Source organism: Mustela nivalis, assembly GCF_964662115.1.
Source record: "Mustela nivalis genome assembly, chromosome: 1".
NCBI lineage: Eukaryota > Metazoa > Chordata > Mammalia > Carnivora > Mustelidae > Mustela > Mustela nivalis.
In genome coordinates this window covers 215,038,875-215,054,934 of record NC_139020.1, presented here as the reverse complement: position 1 = coordinate 215,054,934, position 16,060 = coordinate 215,038,875, and the positions used below count along the sequence as shown (strand labels likewise).

Here is a 16,060-nt window from a genome sequence, read left to right as displayed (position 1 = left end):
GGTCACAGTGGGACCCTGGTTTCCACCACAGAAGCGGGAACAGGCGGGAGCTGGTTCTGGAGCTGAGCCACCTGGGCTCGAGTCCCAGCTCAGTGCCTGCAGCTCTGTGGCCTTGGCATAGCCATTGCCACCTGGAGCTTGGGTCCCCTCATCCGTGAAGCGAGGGTGGGAGCATGGGGCTGGCAAGGGGTCATTGAGAGGCCTCTCCGGACGAGCCGCTGAGTGCCTTAGGACACACGGGGAGACCTCGCTGCTCTCGCTAGTGTCGTGCGTGACCAGCGCCCTGTCGCGGGCTTTTGGGATAGTGTGGGTGCCGAGCACAGCTGCGCCCACCACGGCCACCACCAGGCCAGTTTCCGACACCAGGCTGACCTCAGGAAGGGCTCCCCGGCACTCGTGTGAGTCCCAGAGCCTCGCCGCTTCCCCAGAGAGGGCGTGCACACCCGCGCCTTCCTGCCAGGGGTGAAGGCAGCACCAGGCTCCTTGGTGCCCCTCTGGCTGCCAATGCCTCTTCTCTCCCATCTAGAGGAGGACTCGGCCATCCCCATCACGGTCCCGGGCCGCCTGCCAGTGTCGCTGGCAGGCCACCCTGTGGTGGCAGCCCAGGCAGCGGCTGTACAAGCAGCAGCAGCTCAGGCAGCTGTGGCTGCACAGGCAGCTGCGCTGGAGCAGCTGCGGGAGAAGCTGGAGTCTGGGGAGCCTCCTGAGAAAAAGATGGCCCTGGTGGCAGACGAGCAGCACCGGCTTGTGCAGCGGGCACTGCAGCAGAATTTCTTGGCCATGACAGCCCAGCTGCCCATGAGCATTCGTATCAACAGCCAAGGTACCCACCCGGCGCCCAGACCCTCCCTGCTTCCTGCCTATGCAGCAAAATCAGGGCCTCATAGCCAACATATGTAAAGAGTGCCCACAAATCAATAAGAAAGAGAAAGAGATAAAATGAATTAATGACTATGGAAAGCTGAGTCGGGGATCTACATGCTAACAAAGAGATACCGTTTTTTAAGCCATCAGAGTTTGACAATATTAAATGTTGGTTGGGATGTGGGAAAATGGGCCCATTGAGTCCTGCTGCTGCGAGTGTAAACAGGTGACAATTTAGTGATCTCTTCTTAAAACAGAAAACATTCTTGCCCTGTGACCCAGTGATTCTACTCCGTATCTCCGGCATAGCTAGTAGGAGTGGAGCAAGTCAAGTCCAGGCTACTCTGGGGCTGTTAAAAAGAATGAGATGGTTTGACGTAGCTTCAGACTTATCATCATGAGAGAGGCAAATTTTAGACAGATATCTTCCTCAGTAAATACTTAGTGAGCACCTACTGTGTGTGCTGACAGAAGCAGGTCCTTGCCCAGATGGGCCTATGACTACCGACGGTGGTGTTTCTTCTTCCCGCAGCCTGCGAGAGCCGCCAGGACTCTGCCCCGAGCTTGACCGGCCCCAATGGCAGTAACAGTATTAGCATGTCAGTGGAGATTAACGGGATCATGTACACAGGTAGGACCCGCGGGGCCCTGAGCACTGTCTCCTGTTAACTCAGGAGCCCGGGGTTGGTGTTGCCCCCGCCCCCACCAGGGCCACCCAGCAGGGCTCTGCCCAGGTACGACCAGAGCGAGCCAGCCCCCAGGGCATACTCAGCCCGCAACTTGAGGACACTTGTTTCTCCCACGGCAAGCGGTGGTCCTGAGTTTATTCTGAAACACCGTGTAGCCAGCCCGTAGCTCACGGGGGCTCCCAGGGGGTGCTGTGGACGTCAGACAGCTCGGTGGCTCCGCGAAGGTGCTGCCAAGGGACAGAGAAGGGACCCGTGGCTGTCACGGGCCGCCAGGTCCCTGGGTGACTTTGCAGGGGGCCGTGCTCATGACGTCCCGTGATGCAGCCCCTGCTGCGTCATCTTCCCAACCACATGACACGTTTCTCCTGTCCTCGCACTAGGAGTGCTGTTTGCTCAGCCGCCTGCGCCCGCACCACACCCAGCTCCCAGCAAAGCCGCCGGCGTCGGCCGGGGAGGGAACAGCGGGACCAGCAGCAGCGCCGGTAGCCAGGCCGGGCCGGCAGGGCTGTCCACACCTGCCACATCTTCTACCTCAAATAACTCATTGCCTTAACCGTACCACTCCCCACCCGCCGCTCCCAGCCCAGGAGCCTGCCTGGGCAGGGGGGCGGGAGTCGAGGGGGGCCACACAGGGGCCGGGATGGCGGTAGATACGGGTGGGGAGGGGAGGTATCCAGAAAGGAGCCACAGCTAACGCCAAAAAGAAAGAAAAAGATATATACATATATATATATAAAGAAAATTTAATAAAACAGGGGAAAACCAAGGAACACTTGAATTACTCAGGTTCGGACATTCAGAGACGTGAATTGTAAGAGGAAGTCAGAAGAGAGAGGGACCGCGTCTCCGAGGGCTGCAGCCCGGCTGGACCAACTGACGGGGGTCTGGGTCTGTGCAGATCGGTTGCCACAGAAGCCGGTCCTGTTTACCTCATACATCCCTGCACTGTGTGTTTTCATTTTCATCTGTTTTTTTCTTTTTTTTTTTTTTTCATTCATCACACACTCACCATACCCAAATCCTTGTGTTGAAAGAAACCCCTGAGCCAAGATCAGCTGAAATTTTTTTTCTTGTTGCTTTTGGGAACTACTTTTTTTTTTTTAAAGAAACAGTGATACTCAAGATCTATAGGGTTTTTAAGAGGTTTTGGGGTTTTGTTTTGTAAATAATCTATTTTATTCTTGGGGGAGGAATCAGACCTTAGGAAAAGTATATATATATATATCTATATATTTGTGCTCATTCAGGGAAACTGGACTTGAAAAAGCAAAAAAAAAAAAACAACAAAAAAAAAAACATAAAAACAACCACACACAAAAAAAAGAAAAAAGTAATACCCTTTCTATTTTCCCACGACTGACTTGGGTTCCTTCGTGTGGTTCCTGTGGTGCAGGGGCGGGGGGCAGCTGGCCAGAGCCAGGACAGGTGAGGAACTCAGGTGCTGTGGGCGGGGACACCCGGAGCATTCCCCCACTCCCTGCGCTCCCAGCTGGAGCTGGCCCTCCCGCCAGAGACTGGAAGAAGGGCCCCCGGCGTGGGAGGGGCTCCACCTAGGGCAGCCCCCAGGCTCCTGTCTCAGGGATGAATGTGGCCTGGGGGCGCCCCCGGAGAAGGTGGGGAGGGCTGCTCTGGGAGACATCTGGGGGGCAGGGGAGCCGGGCTCCGCTCAGGGCGAGGTTTTTGGAGCGATGGCACCTGAACGCCCCCTTCCATTCTCTCTTTAACTTTGCTCGTTCCTTCTCTCTTGGCCCCTGGGCTTGGGGCCACAGCCCCCTGGAGTAGGTACAGTAACAGGAGGCCGCGCCCCGTCTCCGCACGACCCTTCCTCCTGCTTAGAAGGTGCGTGTTGGGGGGCACAGCTGGTGGGAGGCTGGGGGCTGGCTGTGGTCTTGGGGAGACAGCGCCGTCTGCCCTACAGCCCAGGCAGGTGGGGGGCCCCTCTTGACGCCCGCCATGTCCCTGCGGACCCGGTGACATTGGGGCGGGACTTTTGGGGGGGGCACTGACTCTGCTGTTCCCAGGGCGAGTCTGTGTTCTCTAATTGGGCTCAGGGGCCCGACCTAACGAGGCCGAGGGGGGGCAGTGCCAGCCTGGGAGACCCGAGGGGGGGTCCTGGGCCCCCAAGGCTGGGTTTTCCCTTGTGTGGGGCTGTGCTGGGTCTGGAATAGTTCAGGGTCCTTGACACTCCCACCCCTCAGCCTTCTAGGGGCGGGGTCTCCCTCTGCTTTTCCTTCTGGAAAGTTCTGCCCTTCCCTCTCGCTGCAGCAGCACAATCATGGTGGGAGGGGGATCTCTTTGTCGTCCCCCGTTTCTCCCCCCCCCCCCCCCCCCCGCACAACCCGGCTCCACGCGGAAAACCCACCCCCCCCACCCCCCCCCGCCCGGCTCCTCTGGTCCCAGCCCAACCCGACCTGTTGCCTTCAGGGTCTCCCGGACGCGCCCACGTGGGCGGTGTCTGCCTCACCTTCTACCTCAGGTCTGACTCTCGATGCCAAACCCCGTGCCCTGCCCCCCCGCACCCCCCTCCACCTGGAAGGCTGTGGGCCCGCGTTGTGGGTGCGCACGCGTCTTCGCGCGTGTCCTTGTGTTGGGACCCATGTGGCCCCCAGAGGTAACTCGGGGTGCGGCCTGCTGTGCTGTGATGATTGTAGGGGACAGGTGGGGGCGGGGCGGGGGGCCTGGCCAGCCCCAGGGCCGGCCGTGCCCGGTGACCCACCCTCGCTGGGAATGCGAGTGGGGTCCTCCCCTGCCTCTGCTCTCCGTGCCCGTGCAACCCCCTGTCCCTCCTGTCCCTGGAGCCTAGGGAAGGGGGGCTTTCGGGGGTGCAGAGCCCCCTCTGAAGCCCTAGGCAGGGGAGGACGGGGGCAGCTGTCCGTGCCCTCGGCCCGCGCTTCGCAGGGGGAGGGCGGGGACCCCAAACAGGGTGGAGAGGGGCTCTCTGGGGCTCCCCTGCTGGAGATGATGCTTCCAGAAGCTTCCATGGGACCCTGAGCCAGGAGCCGGGCAGCGGGGTGGGGCAGCATGTCCCTTTCCGTAGTTCTGCCTTCGCACACCCCTTTCCCATCTTAACCGCTTTCGTCCACTTTGGCCTTTCTGTCCCCTTTACTTTTGATTTTGCATTTTTTTCTTGGCAAACATGAATGCAGCCTTTCATTCCTGACATGTGAAATTTCAGTTTCTCTGGGGTTCGTCAGACGGCGTGAGTCCTGCGCCAGCACTCAGGTTAAAGCGAAAAAAACTTTTTAAAAAATAGGTTTAAACGACTCTACCTCTGGCCGGGCCTGGCCTTGTCGCCCTGGCCAGGGCGGCCTGTACCGATTTCAGTTTTTGCAGAACATTCAGGTATTAAAAGGGAAAAAAAAAAAAAAAAAAAAAAAGGACAAAAGACCAAAAAAACAAAGAAGAAAAAAAGGTGTGTGATTTTGAAATTGAAAAAGAACACTGAAAGTTTACATTTTATAACATTATTATGCAGATTGTATTTAAACTTCAGAAATATTTAAGACAATTGTAACCCTGTAAAGTTGATGAGATATTAAAACAAGACAAAACACTTCTGACTTTTAACAGAAAAGTCTCCTGTGATGGTTTCTTGGGTGTGTCTGGGTCCCGCGGGCGGGCGGTGGGCACAGGGTCTGACCCCACCATCCCAGGGGACAGGCTTGGTGGGGGCTCTCTCCAAGTGGGTGGGTATGGCCAGCAGCTCCTGGAGGGGAGGAGCTGGTGCAAAGTGTAGGTTAGGGATTTGGGGAGAACAGATGGCAGGCCTAGGGGTGCCCTAGCCTGTCCCCCAGCCCCTTGGCTAGGTTTCCTGCCATCCTGGGTTCTGAGGCCACTGTTACTCTGAGCCCAAGCCCCTGGGGGCTGTGGCCTGCCCCCGCCCCCTCCTCCACGGGCCTTCCTCTGGGCCTTTGCCATACCTCTTTCCCTCTCTGCCTGGCCAGCCCCTTGTCACCGTGACACAGAGCCATGTTCTGTGGGAGGCACCGGCAGAAACCCCCAGCCCGCCGTCCCACCAGGCCCTCTGCCGTCTTCTGAGACCAGGACCCAGCCTTGTCCCCCACAAGCCTTCCCACTGGGATGTGGGTCACGTTTTCACACTTAGCGATTCAACAGGTGTAGCTCCGAAGTGGCCCCCCGGCCCAGGAGATAAAAATGATTCTAAGAAGGAAAACAGCACGTGGGCTGTGGTCTGCGGTCCCGGGGCTCAGCACATTTGGAAGGGAAAGCCTGTGTTTTCTGCTTCCGACCCCACACCACACCGGCACTGCAAAATTGGGCTGGAAGAGATTTTCTGGGGTGTCTAATCCATTTACCCTGGTGACCCCCGCATGCAGAATGCAACAGGCTCAAGGTCAGCTCTGCTGGAGTCTGGGCAGGCCCAGCCTCCGGCCAGCTGGCTCCCCTGCTACTGGCTCTGGCCTGGGCCGGCCCCGGCCAGTCCCTCCAGCCTGGGTCAGCCCCCAGGGGTTGTGGAGTGAGGGAGAGTCAGCTAACCCTAGTGTCGCAGCCCAGTGGTTCCCATGCGCCCCCGTGGCCCACTGCATCCCCGGCACTTTCCACTCCTGTCAGAAATGAGTCCGCTGCGTCTTGGTCCCCGCCTCCCCGGGCCTGTGGGGACCAGGAGAGGCCGGAGGACCAGGATCCACCTGCCTCGTGGGCTCCCTAGTCCTGCCCTAGGAGATGAGGGAGAAATAACTTTGAAAAAGGAAAAGGAAAATCGCCCTTTCTTGTGGACTGGCTCAGGCCACATCTCCTCCTCCCGTGAAGAGGCCGAGATCTGGGGCAGGAAGCCCTGAGGTCACATGGCTCCAGGGGAACCAGGGAGGGCTCAGGCCCCATCACAGCTTCCAGGAGCCTGCCAGCCTCTGCCTCCCATGCAAGGAGGCCCAAGGAGGCTCCCGGGAGGAACCCTTCAGCACCGGAAGAGCAGAGCTTTGGGAGCCTGGGCTCGGAGCCTGGCTACCGCAAGGAAAGGGTTTTCACCTGAGTCACCTTCCCTCCCTCCCGTCATCGGTGTACAGGACAGGCGGGTGGGGGTGGGGGAGTGTCCCGGGTAAGAGAGGCCCTCCTGGGCTGGGACCCCAGAACGGTGGGGTCTGCTCTGGCTCAACAGTGTGTCCCCACTACCCACAGAACTGTGCTCAGTATTGAAAAAAGAATAAATTAAGAATTCAGGGCTTAGACTGGGAGTGGGGGAAGAGGAGGGAATGTCTCTGTGCCTCAGTTTCCCCCTTCCTGCTTCCACCACTGCAGCCCCACCCTCGCAGCCTGGGGTTTGGGACCAGGCACCCACCCAGCTGGCATCAAGGAGGTCTGGCAACTGGGTGGTCCTATACCCCCCCCAAAGTGTGGTGGCTGTCCCGCCCTTCTGATACAACTGGTCTGTCCTCATTCCACACTCGCTGGGCTGGGGGTGGGGTGACCTCTGACCTCCTGGGAGGAGTGCAGGGGAAGGAGGCTTATGAGGGGCCGGGCCTGCCAGCCATGAATGCTTCCTGCCCCCTGGGCCTCCCCCTGCCGGAGCGCCCACCACCCACCACCGGCACCCTCTGGGCACCAAGCTTAGAACTCTGCAACCCACATCTGCTGGGCCTGCCCCATGTCCCAGAATCCAGGAATTTGGAAACCTCCAGGCCTCCGAAAGCGGAGACAGACCCGGGAGCAAGATCCGTGGCTGTGGGAAACCACAGTGTCCCTGCGGTGTCCATGGGGACACGGAGGCCCAGAGCTCACTGTGACCTGCTCCACAGCTCGAAAGCGCAGATGCAAGTTCGGAGTCGCTGTTCCAAAGGCTGCCTGGGCCCACTCCTGGGAGCCACACGATGTGGTCATTCTCAAGCGGGATTCCACAGACTGCCAGGGGTTCAGGGTTCAAAGCAAGGTGTGATTTGGGGAAACGCATGTTTGCAAAGTGTAAGTAAGCATTCCTGGTACTTTGTTTTCCTCATTCCCACTTCCAAAACAACATTTGTGGGGCGCCTGCGTGGCTCAGTGGGTTAAGCGTCTGCCTTCGGCTCAGGTCATGGTCTCAGGGTCCTGGGATCGAGCCCCACATCCGGCTCTCTGCTCAATGGGGAGCCTGCCCCCCCCAACTTTGCGCCTGCGACTTTGCTCACTTCTGATATCAACTAAATAAAATCTTAAAAAAATAATGGAGGAAACGGCGACATCAGAGGTTCTGGGGCGGGAAATCAGGAACCATTGTTTCTACTTGCAAACTGAACCAGGAGCCCCGCCGGAGTGTCGCCATCTGATAGCCGCTGGGGCTCACACACTCAGCTCTCTGCAATTTAAAAACGTCCTGACGTCTTTTATGCTCCCTCACCCACCCCAGGATAAACTAAAATCCAGGCTCCCCACTGCGCCCCAGGCCCTGCGTGGCCCTGCTCCAGCCTCCAGGGTCGGCCTCAGGGCCTTTGCACATTCCTCTGCCCTCCTTTCCCTCCCTGGTCGCCAGTTCCCTGCTCAAGCGACAGCCGCTCTGGGAAACCCCTCTTCCAGGCCCCCAAACGGGGCAGGCCCCTGCGAACCCCTCCCTCCCCAGAGCTCCCGCGGCCCCAGGGCTGGGCGCAGAGGCCAAAGCGGAAGCCCCTTCCGGGTCCGGCCTCCCGGTCGGAGGCTCGCGCCCGCCGCCCAGCGGCCGGGGCCGGGGCCGGGGCTGCGGATTCCTCCCCTCCCCCCGCCAGGCCGGGCGCCCGGTGCTCGGTCCGGCCGTGGGGCGCCCGGTCCGGCCGTGGGGCGCCCGGTCCGGCCGTGGGGCGCCCGGCCTCTCGGGCCCCGCGGCACGGGGTGGGCGACCCCGGGCCTCCGTCCTGCTCCGGCGGCCGCTGACGGTCACGAGGGCTCCCCTCGAGCGCACTCCAGGCACTGCCCGCCGTTCGGACACGCGGCCGGAGGGCCCCGGCGGCCCGCACCGAGCTCTGGAAGGGAGCAGGGCTCGGGGCAGGCGGACGGGGTCCACGGGCACGTCGCACGTGTCGCGCGCGCGAGCCGGACCCTGCGACCCGCACAGCAAGAATCCAGAGCGGGGGTCACTCCGGGAAAAGCCCCGCGGAACCGGCCGGGCCGGACCGGCCGCTGCAGGCGGCCCCGGGCCACGGTCTCCACAGCGACTCGGGGCTGGGGCCTCCTGCCACGGTCTCCGGCTACGCGGGGCGCCCCTCGACCGGACGCCGGGCGGGGGACGGAGCCCGGGTCACCCGCGGGCCGCGCGCGGAGCACATGGCCAGCGCCCCCCGCTCGCGCCGCCGCCGGGTGACGTGGGCGGCGCTCTAGCCCCGCGGCGCGGGAGCCCGCGTCTCGCTGGCGTGACGCACTTCCGGGGCGCGGCCGGCGGCAACATGGCTGCTCCCATGGAAGTGGCCGTGTGTACGGACTCGGCGGCCCAGCTGTGGAGCTGCGTGGTGTGGGAGCTGCATTCGGGCGCCAACCTGCTCACGTACCGCGGCGGCCAGGCCGGACCCCGCGGCCTGGCGCTGCTCAATGGCGAGTACCTGCTGGCGGCGCAGCTGGGCAAGAACTATATCAGCGCCTGGGAGCTGCAGCGGAAGGTGCGGCGGCGCGCGTCCTGGCCCGCGCTTCGTGGAGAGGGCGCGGGGCGCTCGAGGGTGGGGTCGGGCGAAGGGTCGGTGGGGGCCGCACGCTCCCCGAACCCGGGTGGGGATGGGGAGCCCCGGGTGGGGTGCACTGCGCATGCGCGAGTCTGGGGGGCTCGGAGGAGGGAGGCGCGCGCCCGGCGGGCGGGGTCACGTGGGGCGCTGCGCGCGCGCGCGGAGGACGGAGGGTGGGCGGTGGGGCGGCGTGCAGGTCTTCGGGGTCCTTGATGGGCTGGGGGGTGGGGAGAGCCCTGGGGGCGCGAAATTTAATTAAAGGGAGGACTCTGGGTTTCCGTGGGTCTCCGGTCCCGGGAGGGGGTGTCCCAGGCCCCGGAGAGTGATGGGTTTGGTTCCCCGAAAAGCAGATACCCTTCCCGGTAAGGGCCCATGGGTCTCCTCGTACAGACGCGGGGGCCTGGGGGGCTCAGAGGGTGGAGCCTCTGCCTTGGGCTCAGGTCATGGTCTCAGGTCCTGGGATCGAGCCCCGCATCGGGCTCTGCTCAGCGGGGAGACTGCTTCCCCCTCTCTCTCTGCTTGTGACCTCTGTCTGTCAAATAAATAAATAAAATCTTTAAAAAAACACCCAGTAGGGACGCCTGGGTGGCTCAGTTGGTTAAGCAGCTGCCTTCGGCTCAGGTCATGATCCCAGCGTCCTGGGATCGAGTCCCACATCGGGCTCCTTGCCCCGCAGGGAGCCTGCTTCTCCCTCTCCCTCCGTCTCTGCCTTCCACTCTGTCTGCCTGTGCTCGCTCTCGCTCTCTCTCTGACAAATAAATAAATAAAATCTTTAAAAAAAAAAAAAAAAAAACACCCAGTATACAACCTGTGGAGCTTGGGGCCGCTCGGTTCTGCCGACTGCAGCCGTGGCACAAGCTCTTTCTCTCACGTTGCCTGGTGCTGCCGCACACGGTCATGAAGTCTCCTTAGACAAACTGAGGGTCAGGGTGACAGGCCAGACCTTAGGCAGCCAGGCGGGGGGCCGTTGGGCTCTCAGCCCCTCCTGGACCGTCGGTGCCTTGACCACCACCCCCAGAATAAGCGCCCTTCTGCTTCCGGCCGCTTCCTTCTGACAGTCTGCGGGCCTCCCCTCCCCGCTGCAAAGCCTGACCAGCGGTTGGCTTCTCCACGGGCCTCGCTGGGTTCACGCCACCCTCTTCCGCGTCTCTCCTTCTGGCTCCTCTGCCCCCTCGCTCCTGAGTTCCACGTGAAGCTCAGAGGTTTCTGTCTCCCTAGGACCAGCTGCAGCAGAAGATCATGTGTCCTGGGCCTGTCACCTGTCTGACCACGTCCCCCAATGGCCTCTATGTCCTGGCGGGGATTGCGGAGAGCATCTACCTGTGGGAGGTGAGAAGTGGGGGGTTTGGTCCGGGCCCCCGCGTGGCACAGTCAGTAAAGCATCTGCCTGGGACGTAGGCCATGGTCTCAGGGTCCTGGGATCAAGTCCTGGGTCGGGCTCCCTGCTCAGCAGGAAGTCTGCTTCTCTGTGGCCCCTTTCTCCCTCTCTCATGCTTTCTCTTTCAAATAAGTAAATGAGGTATTTAACAAGAGGGCGCCTGGGTGTCTCCGTGGGTTAAAACCTCTGCCTTGGGCTCAGGTCATGATCCCAGGGTCCTGGGATCGAGCCCCACTCCGGGCTCTCTGCTCAGCGGGGAGCCTGCTTCCCCCACCCGCCACTTGCCTCTCTGCCTGCTTGTGATCTCGGTCTGTTAAATAAATAAATAAAATCTTTAAAAAAAAAAAAAAGGTGAAAAAAGTTTAGGCCGTATTGCCCCCAGCCGCTGGTTATGTGTGGGTTGGGGAGACCCACTTCACCTCCAGCACAGGCCATGCAGGGCTTGGGGCCAGACCATGGACACGTGACCACGCTCTGCCTTTCTCGAGCTTGTCCACGCCTGTAAGATGACATTTGTCCTTTCCCCAGAGGTCTCGGAGCGCCGCAGAATTGGGAGGCGGCGTAGTTATTTCACTCCTGCGACTTGGAAACCCTGGCGCGTGGTTCAAAAACTAGGGAGCAGTTGCTTTGACACAGGGAGGGAGACTGGGGCGGGGGTTTCTCAGGTGGCCCATCATGGTAGAAATCCTTGTCTTGGTGCAGGGGTCCCGGGCAGAAATGCGTGTCAACTCTGCCCAGGAGGGGCCTCCTGGGCCTTGCCCCTGAGCCCTCCTGTCTGGTCCTGGCTCCCCGACTCCCTCTGAGCTTTCCGGGCCGGGGTGAGCCGTGACCACAAGGGGGCGCCCCACACGGCCGACCCCAGGCGGCCCCTGGGGCTGATGGCCAGAGTCCGGCATCAGCCACTGTTCGGCTCTCCCCCCTCCCTCGGTGTAGACGCGGCCAGGGAGGGAGGCTGGGAATCCTCAGCAGGGTCTCTGCGGTGGGGAGAAGGGTGTGCCTCCAGGCTTCCTCAGGTGTAGGGCCACCGCGTTCCAGCATGACCTTAGTCTGCACGGGCTAGGCCCGCAGAGCTCCGTTATTCAAGCAAGGCTTGGTCCCAGGGGTCAGGATGGAAACATGCACTAGGAGAACACAGTCCAGCTCACAACAGAGTCTGGGCCCCCCGCCCGCCCCGCTGCCCCGGTGGTGTGATGGGCTCCCCTGTCCCTGCCGCCTGGGGCGTCCCCCGTCCCTCAGCCCCAGCCACTGACCCATCCCCACGTGGTGGCATCTGAAGACTGTGACTTCCTGCTCCCGGGCCCTGAACAGAGGGGCCCACACTTCCAGCAGCTGCCTCTGTGGCCGCTCTGCTCCACGCAGATGGGCCCTGCCCTCCCCGGAGACCGTGGTGACATCACTCCCTCGCTGGGCACCTGACACCCAGGAGTCAGAGGTCAGGGTGGCTGGACTCGGGGTGGGAGCTCAGACCACACCGTCCTCCCCTTGGGAACACGATGGGAACAGGCAGGACAGCTGGGAGGAGGGGCGGCCCGCCGTGCCTGGGCGTTCCTTCCAGACCGCCGGGGGAGGGGGGCGGGGGCGGCACCCTGTGTCCTACCCTGACCTGTGTGCGCCCGCACAGGTCTCCACAGGGAACCTTCTGGTCATCCTGAGCCGCCACTACCAGGACGTGTCGTGCCTGCAGTTCACGGGGGACAGCAGCCACTTCCTTTCGGGGGGCAAGGACTGCCTGGTGCTAGTGTGGGGCCTGTGCAGGTAGAGGCCGGGCCCCCCGGGTTCTGGGTCTGGCCGCAGAGCCCGTGGGCAGAGCCAGGCCAGGGCCCCAGGGTGGGCTGGGGGTGGCGGTGACTGCCTGTCCAGGGGCCATGGGGAGCCTCTGGAGCTTCGGGGCTGGGAGGGGTCTGGTGGCCAGGTGGCCCCCCCACCCCTGCTGAGGTCTGCTCCCTTCACACAGTGTGCTGCAGGCAGACCCCTCCAGGACCCCGTCCCCCCGGCACGTCTGGTCTCGCCACACCCTGCCCATCACGGACCTGCACTGTGGCTTTGGGGGACCCCTGGCCCGGGTAGCCTCCTCCTCCCTGGACCAGACAGTGAAGGTAGCGCCGCCCCACACACCCCAAGTGGGTCTGAGTCATGTCCCGGGAGCTGATGGCCTCTTGGCCAGCTTGAGCCCGTGAGCGGTCTCCGTCCCCCGGGCCGCCAGCTCCGGACAGTTCTAATCCCCTGACGCTTCCGGCCTCAAGGACGTCCAGATGGCCTGGGCCTGTGTCGCTTGGAAATTCCCACTCGGCCGCCTGCTCCTGGCGGCTCGCTGGCTAGGCCTCGGGGGATTTGAGGCCAGTGCAGCCCTCAGGGCTTTGCCTGGCACACGAGGGGGCTCTAACGCAGGGGTCACGGGCACGAGAGCCAAGTCGCGTCCCAGGGCAGGCTGGGTCTCAGCCCCCAGGGCCCCGTGGGTGGTGGCTGTGGTTCCGGTTCCCCGGGGGTCCGGAGTCCCACGCCCACCCGCACCCCCAGCTGTGGGAGGTCTCGTCGGGCGATCTATTGCTGTCCGTGCTTTTCGACGTGGGCATCATGGCCGTGACCATGGACCTAGCCGAGCACCACGTGTTCTGCGGCGGCAGTGACGGGTCCATCTTCCAGGTGGATCTCTGCACCTGGGTGAGTACCGCGGGAGCCGGGGGTGGGGGGCCGGGGGCCCGGGGGACTCGGGGGGGCCCAGGGCTGGCGTGGCTCAGGGGCCCTCTTGGCCTCCACAGCCTGGGCAGAAAGAGAAGAGCTTCCAGCCGGAGCAGGACAGCGGGAAGGTGTTCAGAGGGCACAGGTGCGGGGGCTGTGGACACCGGGGTGGGGGCAGAAGGGACCCCATTTTCTCGCTCTTGGCTCAAGGTCACCATGTCTGTCCCCAGGAACCAGGTGACCTGTCTGTCTGTGTCCACCGACGGCAGCGTGCTGCTCTCGGGCTCCCATGATGAGACCGTGCGCCTATGGGACACCCAGAGCAAGCAGTGCATCAGGACCGTGACCCTCAAAGGTGAGGCGCCCGGGAACGGGTGGGGACAGCTGGCAGCTCCTCCTGTCTGGGAAGCACGGGGCGTTGCCCGGGGTGGGGGGCGGCAGTGTCCGTGGCCCACGTCCGGGGGTGCAGGGGAGGAGGTTGGCTGGCGTGCTGTGACCGTGACACACCCCCACCCCCTGCAGGCCCCGTGACCAACGCCGCCATCATGCTGGCACCGGTCAGCATGCTGAGCTCGGACTTCCGGCCGGGCCTGCCCCTGCCGCACTTCAACAGGCACCTGCTGGGCGCCGAGCACGGGGACGAGCCCCACCGCGGGGGCTTCACGCTGCGCCTTGGCCTCCACCAGCAGGTGGGCCCCGCCCCCCAGGGACGCCTGCTTGTGCCACTCGGGGCGTTGTGCGGGGGTAAGGGTGGCGACTGAGTCCTTCTCCGGGAGGAGCCAGGGAGTGCAGAGCGGACGCACCCCAGGGAGCAGAGCCTGATGGGAAGGCGCTGGTACCCCTGGCACCCACCCCAGTGGGTGCCCACGGAACGCCCGTCTGCCCCCCAGGCCCAGGGCCCCTGCCTGTCTCTGGGCCGTGCCGGTGCTCCGTGGTCTCCGTGCCTGGAGCCCCACGAGCCTCTCGGCAAGGGACCACAGCTGTCCTGAGAGAGCCCGGCGTCTGGCTCTGCGGAGCACCCGGTGGCCGGCCAAGGGCCGTGTGCCCAGACGCTGTCCAGCGGGACACAGACCGCCTCCCGGCCACGGCAGCAATCAGTCGTGTCGCTGGGCCGGGCGGCAGGCTGTGCCCGGGGCTGGAGGCATGGGCCGACTGACTGGCCTGCTGTCGGGAGCCTGCCTGACCTTGGTCTCCGAGCGCCCTGTCCCCGGGCCCGTGGGGCAGAGTCGTCGGCGGGAGCAGACGGGAGCATGGGGGATTGGAGCCCGCAGCCTCGACAGAGCCCGGGTTCCGCACCCCGCGCGGTGGCGGCTCCTCACCTGTCTCCCCTGCGGTGGGCGGGTGTCGGGCAGGCGTCTCCCTCCCAGGGGTGCGCTGCCCTGGGCCCCTGGGGCACTGACAGGGAGCGTCCTGTGCCGCAGGGCTCGGAGCCCAGCCACTTGGAGCGGGCGGAGCAGCTACACGCGGTGATGAGCAGCACGATGGAGAAGGTGGGCGCGGCCGGAGGGGCCGGCGGGGGGCTGGCGCGCCCGAGTCCTGCGCTGGCCGTGGGGACGGCTCCCCCGGCTTCCCGGCCTCTGAGCCCCGGTCCCTCCACAGAGCGTCCTGGGCGGCCAGGACCAGCTGCGGGTCCGTGTGGCCGAGCTGGAGGACGAGGTGCGGAACCTGCGCAAAGTCAACCGCGACCTGTTCGACTTCTCCACGCGCGTCATCACGCGCCCGGCCAAGTGAACCGCGCTGGGAGCGCTTGCCCCGCGAGGGGCCGTGCTCCCGGGCTCGGCCGCCGTGCTCCGCGGGGCCTTTTGGTGCTGTTCTGTTTTTAACAAAAGGACTAAAAGCGCCTTTTCTCTGGGCTCGGCTCTGTGCCAGGGGCGGCCCCCGCGCTCACCAGGACCTGTGGCAGGTCCCTGAAGCCACGGTTCTCAGACTTCCAGACCCTTGTCGACTGCCCCAGGGCCATGGCTCCCCTGGGAGGGCCGGGCCACGCTCGGTGGGAGGGATATGCTGGGGGGGCGCTTTCTGGGGGTGCGTGCGGTTCAGAGAGCACAGTGTGGTCCTCCCGATCCTCCAGTAGCCTCCCCTGAGTCGGGGCAGCTGGCTCGCAGGCGGACGGTCCTGGGCCAGGGTCCTCCAGAGGGACGCGTGCCCACCCCGCTCAGCGACAGTGTTTCTTGTTGGCACAAAAGTTCGGAGGGAGGCCAGGTGTCCATACTGTGCTAGGGACATGACCCGCAGCCAGCCAGTCCCTGGAGCCCAGCCCAGACACATGGGCCCCAAAGCAATCCTTGGAACCTTCCAGAACGCTGTCCCTGACTAACAGCTTGGCTTAATGATCCAGAAAATCCGTGTGGTCGCAGCTGCAGCCAGAGCTGGTCCACGCTGGGTTTGTGCTCTCAGGCCCTGCACCCCAGCCCGTGGTCCAGCCGCTCAGCAGCCGAGGTGGGGCCTGAGGGGCCTGCCCTCCCCAAGCCAGGGGAGGGGTCTTGCTGGCTAACAGGGCCATGATGCCAAAAGCCCCACCACACACGGAGCATCCTCCCAAGGCCAGGCTGGGGATGGGGTCACAGCAGCAAGGGGCCGGCCGGGTCCTGGCCGTGCCAGCCCACACGGCTGGGGGCTTGGCGCTCCGTTCCCGGCCCCAGAGCACGGGGGCCTGCGTGTTCCCCTCTGCTGGCAGGGCTCAGTCCTCGTGGCTTGGTGCCCAGGTCTGGAAGGTAGGGGAGGGTTTCAGGTGTGGCTGAGACTGGCTCCCCGATCCCTCCCAGTGCCCGTGGCCTCAGCTGCCCACGCGGCTTCCATCATTAAACGTTTTGGTAGGAGATGTGAGTCTTATTCTG

At 63.4% G+C, this 16,060-nt stretch overlaps 2 protein-coding genes across 2 annotated transcripts in view; both read left to right on the top strand.

Moving 5' to 3' along the window:
• The window catches only part of ARID3A (AT-rich interaction domain 3A), a 14,671-nt gene extending 9,544 nt beyond the window's left edge, over positions 1-5,127 (top strand). The window contains exons 5-7 of the mRNA XM_082729822.1: positions 410-823; positions 1,397-1,495; positions 1,934-5,127. Of these exons, the coding sequence (XP_082585948.1) occupies positions 410-823; positions 1,397-1,495; positions 1,934-2,106 (686 nt within the window). The 3' untranslated portion in view covers positions 2,107-5,127. The remainder of the gene's footprint in view (positions 1-409; positions 824-1,396; positions 1,496-1,933) is intronic.
• Positions 5,128-8,323: 3,196 nt separating this feature from the next.
• Positions 8,324-16,042, top strand: WDR18 (WD repeat domain 18). The gene is made up of 10 exons (XM_082737826.1): positions 8,324-9,106; positions 10,385-10,495; positions 12,166-12,299; positions 12,499-12,640; positions 13,062-13,205; positions 13,304-13,368; positions 13,454-13,578; positions 13,746-13,912; positions 14,645-14,713; positions 14,823-16,042. The coding sequence occupies exons 1-10, from the start codon at positions 8,897-8,899 to the stop codon at positions 14,952-14,954; spliced, it is 1,299 nt and encodes a 432-aa protein (XP_082593952.1). The 5' UTR covers positions 8,324-8,896; the 3' UTR covers positions 14,955-16,042.
• Positions 16,043-16,060: the final 18 nt, after the last annotated feature.

What these genes read in the sequence shown, in the direction of transcription:
- WDR18 (XM_082737826.1), top strand. Translation starts at nt 8,897, where the DNA reads ATGGCTGCTCCCATGGAAGTGGCCGTGTGTACGGACTCGGCGGCCCAG. An exon ending in GCCTTGGCCTCCACCAGCAG is followed by an intron (nt 13,913 to 14,644) that starts GTGGGCCCCGCC and finishes CCTGTGCCGCAG; the next exon opens with GGCTCGGAGCCCAGCCACTT. An exon ending in TGAGCAGCACGATGGAGAAG is followed by an intron (nt 14,714 to 14,822) that starts GTGGGCGCGGCC and finishes GTCCCTCCACAG; the next exon opens with AGCGTCCTGGGCGGCCAGGA.